Source organism: Rhynchophorus ferrugineus, unplaced genomic scaffold (assembly GCF_030347505.1).
Source record: "Rhynchophorus ferrugineus isolate W39M unplaced genomic scaffold, kcgeb_rfMv2 rfM4, whole genome shotgun sequence".
Lineage (NCBI taxonomy): Eukaryota > Metazoa > Arthropoda > Insecta > Coleoptera > Curculionidae > Rhynchophorus > Rhynchophorus ferrugineus.
In genome coordinates this window covers 12,802,748-12,815,175 of record NW_027472583.1, presented here as the reverse complement: position 1 = coordinate 12,815,175, position 12,428 = coordinate 12,802,748, and the positions used below count along the sequence as shown (strand labels likewise).

General features: G+C 30.8%; 1 protein-coding gene across 3 annotated transcripts in view; it reads left to right on the top strand.

Moving 5' to 3' along the window:
* Positions 1–4,529: 4,529 nt before the first annotated feature.
* kn (EBF transcription factor knot) overlaps positions 4,530–12,428 on the top strand; it is a 148,975-nt gene continuing 141,076 nt past the window's right edge. For all 3 annotated transcript variants that reach the window (XM_076402513.1, XM_076402515.1, XM_076402514.1), the window contains exons 1-2: positions 4,530–4,821; positions 8,039–8,328. In XM_076402513.1, coding sequence (XP_076258628.1) covers positions 8,201–8,328 — 128 coding nt within the window. In that variant the 5' untranslated portion in view covers positions 4,530–4,821; positions 8,039–8,200. The remainder of the gene's footprint in view (positions 4,822–8,038; positions 8,329–12,428) is intronic.

Here is a 12,428-nt window from a genome sequence, read left to right as displayed (position 1 = left end):
GTGGCAACCGATCGCCAAGTGTTGTAGATTTAGCAAAGAACACTCGAAATCCTGTTTAACTAATAGAAGATGAGGATACTAGAAAGATTATGGCTTGTTAATCAATGAGATGTTTATATAAATATTGAATTGAATTTGAATTTGTTAAAATAATACTTGTTTTTTAATTATAAGTCTTTATGTAAACAAATATATTAAATTATTTGGAAAAATAAACAACGTATAGTGCATTTTTAAGTGCCCTTGTTAAAAAAAATCCAATTATCTTTCTTTTTTGGCAGGAAATTAATAGAGACTCAACAATATAGTTTTCAATTATCAGATCAAGTCAAGTTTTCAATTTATTAATATATATTTTTCTACGTCTTCCTATTAAAAAGCTCATGCACACTGTTCTGTAGATTTAGGGAAGAACACTCGAAATCCTGTTTAACTAATAGAAGATGAGAATACTAGAAAGATTATGGCTTGTTAATCAATGAGATGTTTATATAAATATTGAATTGAATTTGAATTTGTTAAAATAATACTTGTTTTTTGATTATAAGTCTTTATGTAAAGAAATATATTAAATTATTTGGAAAAATAAATAGTGGAGTGGAGTAGTTATTTTCTTGTTTTTTTTTGTATTGTCCGTATGTAGGTGGTGGTGTTTTTTTTGTATACTGTGATAATTTACATAAAATGCACCAAACAATTAGTATTCGACCATTTCAATTATTGTTCAACTGTTATATAGCCTAAAGTGACTTGATATTTTTTCTACCAAAGAGAATGTATAAAACAGAATAATATATTAAATAATTTCAGTTATGTCGATATTTTCTATACACGTATTTATTATACCAGTAATACAACAATGTATTAATTAATAAAGGCAGAAAATAAATTTTCATATATACAACATTAAAAAAATTTTTATGGATAAGATTAATTTAAACAAAACGTTGAGATATATTTTAATTATTATCAATAATAGAAAACCATCTACTGGGTGTTGAATAAGGGATGTTGATTATTGTTAATGTAATATTAACGTTAATACTAAAATTAATTATAGTTAAGTTAATACAGAAAAAGCGAACCAAGCTTAAGTAGTTTAGATATATTTTAATTTGGGAACATTAAATCCATTAAACAACAGAATAGTTAATAAATTAATTTATAGATTAAGATTGTACTTAGCACATCTAATGTAAGATGTAATTAATTTTAAAATGTAGTTAAGTCCGGAATAGTCATTTTAATATGTTTTTATAATGTACGTGCGTATTCAGTGTTGTTTTTCGTAGTTTGAGGATTTATTTGAGAAAGTAGTAAATAGTGGGAAAAACCACATTATTGCTATATTATATAGACTAAATTGATCAAGTAGTTCTTAACACGGAAAATAAACTTGAATATAAACAATAATGAAAATATCTTTATGAATAAAAAGTAACTAAAATATTTAATTTCATCATTCAAATCTAAAGTATAATATAAAGAGCAATATTTCGAAATATATTTTATATAGAAGAATATTTTTAATTTACTACATTACTGTATCGTTTGTTGTAGTACATGGATTCTTGAAATAATTGATAGCATAAATTATCAATTATTAATAATAGAGAAACATCTACTAGATGTTGATGAATGAGTGTGAAATATTTTTAGTGTAATTTTGTCGTTTGTTGTAGTATATGGGCTCTTGAGATAATTGATAGGATATACTAAACATTTACGGGTCATTTTGTTCTAGATGAATTTTATCAAAAAATCGTACAGTAAATACAATATATATCTTTAACTATTTAGTTAAGCACAATGTTATTGTCGAGTGTAGAGTTTTAGAGTTAATTGTGAATATATATATATATATATATATATATATATATATATATATATATATATATATGAATGTAGTGTGATGATTTATATAACAAACTAGCAAACAGTTCCGTAAAAGTAGATTGTTTGAACATTCAGAGGGACCAAATAACAAGGAATGCACAATATGTTAAATAATTCCAGTTATATCGACATTTTTTATGTGCCTCTTTTCAGAAATATAAAAATTATTTATTTAGTAATACATGATCAGTTTATACGGTTATATATACTTACGATATATTATACTCTAGCTGATATTATTGGAATATAAACAATATTAAACATTTCTTTTATGAATTAAAGATAACTAAAATATTTAATTTGACAGTTCAGTACTAAAACAAAAGATCAAGAGCAAAGCGGTGAAATATATTTGATTTATTTTTAATGATCATCTACTGGCTACTGATTTTTTAACGATCTCGATGATTTTATGGTCCTTTAACAACTATACTAATGTTTACGGGTATAAATACAATTTTGTATAATAAATTAAAGTAAAATATAAAACAAATAAAGTGTGCATAGATCAAATCTTTTGGTATAGATAAAATGAACGTCAACAGCGAAATGTCAACGTTCAGGGTGACAGGAATGTGGATGAACAGTTAAAGGATACAAGGACAAACGACAATTATTGAGAGTTAAGGAAACGATTCATATGAGTTAAATTTTATGTTAATAAACTGTTCCTATAACACTGTATGACACTATTTTTCTAACATAAATGAGATTACCTGTTTTGAATTCCATTGTTAAAAGCGCTGTCCATCGATATGGTTGTCTAAAGCGTCATGTTCCTTAGTAATAGTATGAATACTATTTATGCATAAAAGCTGTGTTATTCCACAATAGAAGCCGATATCTTTCCATAACTATTGCATATTCAGTGGTTTAAAAAAAAACGCATGAAAACATGAAACTAATTTTAGACTTAACCAAATACAAATAATACAACTGAAAAGTTTGTGCTGATTAAAAAGTTGACGCTCTATAGCTTGGACAACAGGGATGTTTCACCAAATATTGTTGTTTTTTCTGTTTGTGGGACAGTAGAATCACCAAAAACCATTACGAAGTTAAAGATTGGCCAAAATTTTGTTTTTGATTTTGTGGTAAATCAAACATTAAATATGAACCTCTTGTTCCACTAGAAAATGTAGTTCTTCCACCCTTACATATAAAACTTGGTTCAATGAAAATTTTTCTCAAACCCATGAATAAAATGGTAAAGGATTTTACTATTATAAAACCGTTTTTGTCTAAATTAAGTGTTGCTAAATTAAAAGAAAGCATTTTTGTTGACTCACAAATAATAAAACTTATAAAAACAATGAATTCGAAGAAAATCTTAACCGCGAAAGAGTTGACGAAAGGCTTGGTTATCTCTAAAGAAACTAATTGATGGATTTTTAGGCTGAAAACTTAAAGCTGAAAATGTCGATTTGAAAACGATGGAACGCAGAATGTCTTATTGAATTCGCTTATTGAATTAACATTTCGATTGTTTTCTCCCTAATATTGGAATGTCGAGTGACGAAAAAAGTGAATGCTTTCACTAGCATATAAAAAAGATAGAAGAGCGTTATCAAGAAAGATGGAATGCCAAAAGGTTAGCAGGTTACTGCTGACTTATTATGAAAGAGGATCCTGCTTTCACAAGAGGGGAAGTTAATATTTCGTCATTTTTTCCTATTGGCCACTTAAACCCAAGCTATTTGGATTCATTTTCTGTTTGTAAATATATATTACAATTTTTTTATAAAATTAATAATACAAATAAATATATATGATTTAAAATTTTCATACTGTCTTTATATATCTATAAAATTTAATTGGTGCTTTTGCTCAAAAGGTGGAAGACAGAGGCTGAGAATTAGTCACAGAATACACAGCTCGACGTAGCGTTTAAGGACGTCAAGTGGTTGTGAAAGAAATAACGGTGTCTCAGTCACATATGATTGAATTTAACTGCAGGGTAGGGGGGATTTATGATTAATGAATGTTGAATCTTATCAACGCCAGTATAAGTATTTTTAAGGTAAATTTAGATTAAATTAAAAATTTATGGGTAATAATTGTTTTGGTTGAATTTGATGAGTCGTACAGTAAAAGTACCTGTAGGAGTATCACTGATTTTAAATATGACAATTATGATCATCGTAAAAATGGAGAGACTATTTGGTCCACAGTGTAAACGTCCTGGCAAAGTTCGAGCACCGAAACCAGCGCGTCGCCACTATCACTTCGAACTCCCGCCGTATCTCCACGCCGTCCTTTCCCCAAAACGAATACGGATCCCTACAGCGGACCGACATCCCCCCGGAACTTTCCCGACGCACCCCTAGTCGGCGCCACGGACTTCAACGGTTCCCCCTTCGCCCCCGCGTCTTCTCAATCGCCCATCCCTACGCTGCGTCGGACTCCGCCCCATCACGCGCGATTGGCCGTCGGTTGAGGGCACCTCGCCTACCCATTGGCAGGCGACCGTGGCCTAGACGCCGGGGAACCGTTAGAGGTGTGTAACGACGGGATCGGGCTTTGGAGCCAGGCTCCTCCCTGGGGATAAGCGACGGGTACGTAGGCCAAAGTCGGGTGTGCAGTCGCGATTCGGCCTTCTCTCGCGAGGGTTTTTGGAAATCGGGTAGTCTTTCGGGACATATGACATCAGAGTGTGGTCGCTGTGGAGACGACTTTCGACTCGCGGGACATTTGACGTCGTCCGAAAAAAATTGAAAACGTCGCGGGTGCTGCCTGTGGCCTGTGCTCTCGATCGTCAGCTGTCTACGTACGGTTACGAGGTTTTTATTGTGGGTTTCGATTATTTCGCGACTTGGCTCGATAAAAAATACTCTGCGGTTCCTGTCGTGCGGTCGTCAATTTGCCGCTAATTGTCTTCGCCGTTAGATCAACGGAATCCAGATCCATTCCTAATTGTTAATCCAGGTGAGTTTCAAATATACGCTTTTTATTTAGAAGATAAACAAACATCAAGATTCATTTATATTCCTGTCTCTTTCTTCGGTTAATCTTGCGGTTGTCATCAGCCTTGATAACTAATAGCTACTAAAATAAATAATATTATAAACCTATAATCAATGTTAATAAAAGTTGTTTGTTATTAAAAACGTAAAAGAAATTCTTAGTTTATTTTATTGCAGTTTACAGTACAATACAGTATATATTTGAATCAACAGGCTGGCGGTACTTAAATAGCTAAGTATCTTAAAATCATTTCCAGAATAAAAATTAAATTAATTTAGTATTATTTTAAAAAAGTAAAAATATTAATGTCATAATATATAATAATAAAAAGTCGAATAGTTATACAAAATAATAATTAATATAGAAGAAATCGTTAATATGATTTAAATAATGTAATAATTTATAAAATGAATGCAGGTTTATTTTATTTAAAATATTATTACCGTATAATTTAAGGTATGGTCTACAGATAAAAATAAAATAAAATTATTAACAAACATTTTGCTGTATGTATTTATTGGCCCAAAAATTTAAAAAAATATATAATTCAAAATTTGTCTTACTACTGCAAAGTAGGTTCCTTATTATATACGAGGTTTGTGCAATATATTAAATGATTTCAGATATTTCAGCATTCTTTTAGATGCGTGAATTTTCAGAAATACAAGAATCAATTATTTATTTATATCTGAAGTAATACAATAACATATCAAAAGCACGTTTAATTATATTTCTAATTTTATCATTCTGTAATTTAAGGTATGGTCTACAGAAAAAAATTAAATAAAATATATGAACAAACTTTATACTATATGTGTTTAATAAAAAAAAATAGTTCTAAATTTAGTTTACAAATGTAAAAGACATTCGTTTTTAGGTTCAATGTATGCGCAATATATTATATGATCTCAGATATCTCTGATTGTTTTAGAAGCATTTATTTTCAGAAATAGAAAACCCAATTATTTATTATGTTTTAAGTAATGTAATAATCTATAAAATAATTTTTATTTATATTTTAAATTTTATAACTATATAATATAAGGTATCGTTTACAGATAAAAATAAAATAAAATATATTAACAAATTTTATACATGTGTTGGAATGTGAATGGATTAAAATTATTAATTAAAATTTAAAAACCTACAAAAGCAAAGGAGGTTTATTATAACATACAAGGGATGCAAAATATATTAAAAATTATATATAATTCAAAATTCATCTTATAAAAGCAAAGGAAAGTCATTATTCATTATTAAATTCATTATTATTTACAAAAAATATTTACTAAAATTTTTACACAATAAATTTTGTAATAAAGTTTATTAAATTGTATTATTTAGGTACTGATGATAATTAGATAGTTACGATAATGATGAAATAACCTCTGAAAAAAATACATGAAATCCTTATTTTCCTTATAAATGTTAAACCATATTCAATTATAATGCTATGAGAGAAAAATGAGAGAAAGAGAAAGATAGAAATAGAGAGTGTGTTGGCAGAAATTCTTTCTATTTTTTAACAATTAATTATTTGACTATATTAATAAAATGTTAAAAAGTTTGAGGATTCAAGATAATTACAAACTTGTTAATTATGTAACAAATTATGTCTTAGTTGATTTTGAGGTGCTGGGGTTGACTGATAAACTCGCTACGTTTAAAATATTGGCCAGAAGTTTCTTTTCACCCTGTAAAATAAATTGCTAGATACTAGTAAATAATAACTTGAAGAAAGTTACTATGTTTCACTACGGATGAAGTTAAGTATTTGGCAATGTTTTTTATTGGACAACTGATTTCATTTTAATATAAAAACTAATTTAACTAAATTATTATTATTCCATTTAAAGGAATAAATTAGAAAATTATTAAGAAGTAAAAATTAATTTAAATGCCATGTACTATGAGAAATAATATACTTATTATAAATACAAATAAAACTAGTATAATTATATTTTGTAGCATTAGAGTGCTTTCCAGCTTGAGATTCACAAAGCAATTATAATTCTGGTATAAGTAAGTCGGTATTAATTAATTTACAGTTAAGTTCGAACAGATAACATCCCAAGGACTCATCATCTTTTTCATTGTCATCTTTCAGGAGCTCATTGTAAATGATAATTAGGTCTATCACACTTTTTTCTTTGACTAGATATAGTTAAATACTTCAAAATAGTTAATAAAGTAGGATAAATTATATACATCTACATTAATATAATAAACGGTGGTGTAGAGTAATTTACAATAAGTTTGAGGAATGTAGAACGGAATAGTGTATATAATTGACTATAGTAAATATGAACATACAATGCATTTATAAGTACTATACAGAATGATGTATGTCTATGAAGTTTTAATTTTTATGTTACTACAACGTCTTGTGCATATATTTAAGTTCAATATAAAGTTTATTTATTGATATTGTGTTTATATATCGTTTAAGATCAGTATCCCTCAGGAAAGACATCAAATCATCCAGTTTTCTGGTGTTTAAGCAGTCCTTTAAGTTTTCCCCAATCCCGTATCTCGGTCTCTGGTCAGAACATCCCCTGTATACTGTTAATTTGTACTTAACTGCTGTGATAACTGTGAGAATTGCATTACACTTGTACATAATGGGATGTCCTATTTTCGGCCGGAGCATATAGACGGTTTTAATAAACAGTAATAGGTGAACCTTTGTGCCAGAAAAGCGTATTTCATATGCTCTTTTAAAGAGTTTTGCATTCTATCTACAAGTTATTCTGCATCCTGATTTCCCTCAATGCCTGTGTGAGATGGTAGTCACATAAAGGTGATTATCTTGACTTGTAACGTTTTAATTTATTGGTAATGGCCTTAACAAGGGGCTGTCTTCGCTTAAAACTTTTAACAGAGCTCATGCTCATGAGAGAGAGAGAGAGAGAGAGAGAGAGAGGGGAGGGAGAGAGGGAGAAAGAAAGAGAGAGAAAGAGTGAGAGAGTTGGAGCAAGGGAGGTAAATAGATAGAGAAAAAGAGTGAGAGAGTAGAAGCGTGGGAGGTAGATAGATAGATAGATAGATAGAGAGAAAGAGAGAGAAAAAAAAAAGAGTGAGAGAGAAAGAGAGAGAGAAAGAGAGAGAGAGAGAGAGAGAGAAATGTTAATTTCCTGTATAATAACGCGTAATTCTATTAAGTATTTATTTGTGGCAGGTGGTGATCGACGGCTTCACCACGCGGTCGGACGAAGCTACACCGGGCGTCCCGACGCCATCCCCCTGGCCCACGCTGAGCCTGGAACTGGACGCGGCGGCCGCCTGGGGACGCAAGCTTTACCCCCCCGGCACAACCCCCACCCGCCCTGGACCGGGACTCATGTTTGGCCTCCACCATCACCAAGATGCCAGCACGGGGCTGCACCATCACCAGCCCCGAGGCCCCAGCCTCAAGGAGGAACCGCTAGCCCGAGGATGGATGCAAGGAGGTGTCACCGATCAAAATGGGTGAGTTTATATTAGGGGTGCTGATAAGAATATCGATATTTTTCAAAATATGTATCGATATCTGTAAGAAAAAATAAAAATATTGATATCATATTATCATATCAAAATTTTTTTAGCAATATCCCAATACTTTTCGCAGAGACAGTAATGGAATTTTTAAACAGCCGTCGTCGTTAATTATGCGTTCTGATAAATAGAGACGCGACGTGCGAAATAAAGTACCCGATATTGAAAAAAAAATTGCGCGCCCAATAAAACGCGTCAGGACGATCCGGTCCCCTCACAAATTAACAAACAAAAAAAGTGACAAAAACTGTCTACAATAAATCTTTCTTCTCCAGCGGCCAGAATTATCGAGTTTGTCCCGATAACAAAGCCATTGTCGATATCATTTACGTCATTCCGTTTTTGCCATTCGTTTCCAGAATAATAGGGAGATTATATCCAACATTCCAATAACTTGATTTTGTTAAAAGACTGAAATTTTAGGAAATCTAACATAAATTAATTAGTTATCTGTTTCCTATTAGTACATAGGTGTAAATAATGTTAGTTTAAAATATACTACAACGATTTCGCCCAACAAAAAGTCCTTTAATGTAAACAATAATATTGTTGTGTCAACTATTTCAGGTGTGAGGTTACATTGATATACAATTGTCTGACGTTGAATACATTTTAAAAAAATGTTTACAAATTTTGTTTCAATTTAAACAATTCACTAGAATATCAGCACTACAATTTACAATTACACTGTTACTAATTATTGCCAATTAAACTGCAATTTGTTTTTTTTTACAGTAACTAAACTCAAAATCTAGGTATATATCTTGGGGAATCCAAGATAACACTGTTGTTTCTTCTGATAAATACACTTCTCTGCACTACTATATCAAATGGTTTGATACTTTTAAATATGAGTTTTGGGCGAGTGTTATCTAAGTGTTGCAATAGTAATAACAAGAGAGAGGGTTCTCTCCTCATATCCTTTTGCGATTCTCTTGATTTTTCGTGTAATAGTAGGTATCTGAGTGTATCTTCGAAATTTCTTAGGACTTTCTTCTGAAAACTTAGAATATCTCGTAGAATATCCTCACGACTGCTTACAGAATAGTTATTTAACCAATGTATTTCTTAAATTTAAATCCAGACCTTTTCTTTTCTTATTAGTGTGCTCCTTCCAATGAAGTTTTGCATCGAGGTTCATTCTTCATCTGAAATGATTTTAAGACAATTCAATATGCACCGATTTGCTCTGCTTAATTTTTTTCTAGAATTAGTTCAATAAATATATATTTACTTGTCCATTCTGGCTATTTCTTTTCTTTATTTCCGACAACAAATATTGCAGTGTAACGAGAGTAAGTAGGTGAAGGATTAGCTCCAATACACTTGCCTATGACACATCTGTTGTAGCTTTTTTATTACAGAATTGGTCTCTTGTTTCATTATAAATTTCACCGTTTCACTAAAAAGGCTCTACTTGAGATGTAGGTTAAAGACTTTGTGTTTAATTAATATTTTAGTTGGTACCTTTTACTCTAGAATTTAGTTTAATATTTTAAATATTCAGAAAATTTATTTTTTGTAATAGCCCTAGATTATTATATATATCGAGCTAAGTGTTTTTGAGATTTATTAGTATCCAAAGAAAGCCTATCACCGAAAAATCTCCTTCAATCATCTAAACGATTTATATCACTCTAATCCAACGTTTCATATTCGACCAGTATGAGTCTTGAAACAAGTCACATTTAACGTTAATGTTTCGTAATACTTACGATTTACGAGGCGCTTCGAGCGCGATAGGTCCCTATTTTCGCACCGACTATTTCCTACTGATATTTTTTTGCTCATTTGTAGCGAACGCCCAATTGACCGGAGCGTATAACGATCCCCCCCGATTAAAAGGGTTGTAAAACGAAAATGCCCATCGATATTTCCGCTGATATACGTCAAGCGGCATATTGCCTTTTGTTGGCTTAGTTAATTTTACCGGGTATCATAAATAGCGTGAAAATTGTTGGTTAAAAAATGTATTAAGTTAAACTGGATAGTGATTTTGTTTATGAAAATAGTTTCAAAATTGTATTGAATTTGTTTTACCCGAAGAGTCTTTATTAATATTTTAAGTCCCATCATTTTGTTTAAAAACAGATATTTTTGCAATAGTGTTGGTTCAGCAACAGTTGAAATATCAATATTTAAAATATAATGATTAGTTAATAAGTAATAAATATTTTATAGTTAATCTTTTTGTAATATTGGCCCCTTATTGTTCCTTTGTAGAGTTTCTTTTTTAAATATATTTTAGAGTTTTCTTTTTATCAACTAAGGTTTATTTGGACTAGACCTACTCTTAACGTAGGTTATCTACGTTCCTCGGCATTAAACCTAGCGACTGGCGAGTGACTAAATTGGAGATCGTCCAGAAGACGTCCGGTTTTACCGCAAGTAGTCACTGACGTAACTAATATAAATACAAACAAGGTTCCCAGAATAAAGTATTGTAGGTGTACCCAGATAACACAGGAATGATTGCTTACACCGAGACCTTCAGACACCGACTCATATCACTCAGTAAATGTAGAGAATTAAGCAAGGAGACATGAAGGGAGACTCCATTCTTATGTTAATATCGAAGTAATACGACTGTTGGTTAATACAAGAATAGAACACACACTCAAAATAATCATATCATTTGATCTTGTGTAGTGTAATGTAGTGAGATATGTGCAATAGAAAAAAGCAGTTGTGATAATGTGTTAATACATAAACATCATTGGAGACTAAAATGGGTCAATGGGTCCCCCTAGAATATATACCTAATTTTAAGTTATTGTAAAGATATAATGTAGTTTAGTCAATAATAGTCAATGACCAAATATAAATTTAAAAAAAGTTGAGTCTCCTGACTAATCAATACAGCTATTTTGAGTCCTACTTGTTCGTGATATTTCCAAATTTAATCAGTTACCCTTAATATAGATATCGAAGTATTTCACTGATTCTGATTGAGGAATGGGTTTCCAAAAATGCAAAAGTGACAGATTAAGCTGTGTTTTCCAGTCTTTAATCCATTTGTTGATATTGTTGATTCTAAATTATAGTTTTTCGAAATTATTTATGAATCTTAATAGTATTTCTCATACTGCGTAAACAGGACTAACTTACAAGAACAAATATCTAGATTAATAAATATTAAACATTCTTGTTTGAATTATAATATTACATGCTAAGAATATAGCGTCATATGGACTATATATTCTAATGATAGTTATTAATACTTAAATATTTGTACATATTTGTTATAATAAACAGAAACAAAAATAGTCGGACTTTTAATACAAAAAATATCCCACTTTTTATGCTAATAACGTAATAATCTATTTCCCTTTAATACGAGGTGATTCATTAAATAGATTATCGGTCGGTAATTGCTTGATTTCATGAGATAGGACGACAATTACGAGGAAAAAGTCAAGTGACGTTCCAGAACGGAATTAACAATTAATATTATATTCAAGGAGTGTCCGTCGACTAATTTAGTAATGGTCTTTTTATGTTTATTTATGCATATAGCTTAGAGACGCTACGCCATATTAAATATCCATCAACACGACTACTAGCCGAGACGTTATCTGAGACTACCCTTTTAATTAACACTATTGTTTTTGCATAGTTTTACATATTTTTAGGGCCCTTACAACAAGTGACCAGGTCGTAATTTATGGGTTTCTGCGCTTCGGTAATGATGGTCTAAAATGACGAGACACATTTCAGTTGTGCTTATAGTTTTATTGGGCCAATGTCTGTCTTAGTTATATCTAGTTTGTTACTCTTATAGTTTGTTACTCTCGTAATTTCCTCTATGAGAGTTGGAATCTAAAATCGCAGTATAAGTAATTGTTCCTATAGTATCTTGGTGCATCCATAATGTTTCTTAGAACTTATCCATATCTGGATAATTTATTCCTTCCAAGTAACCAATTCTTTTGTTTTTTTTTTGATATACCTCTTTCAAACGAAGTTTTGTGTCAATACTCTAAGGTAGTTAGCATTGTTACGGTATGGGATAATTCATATTTAGTTATTGGTAC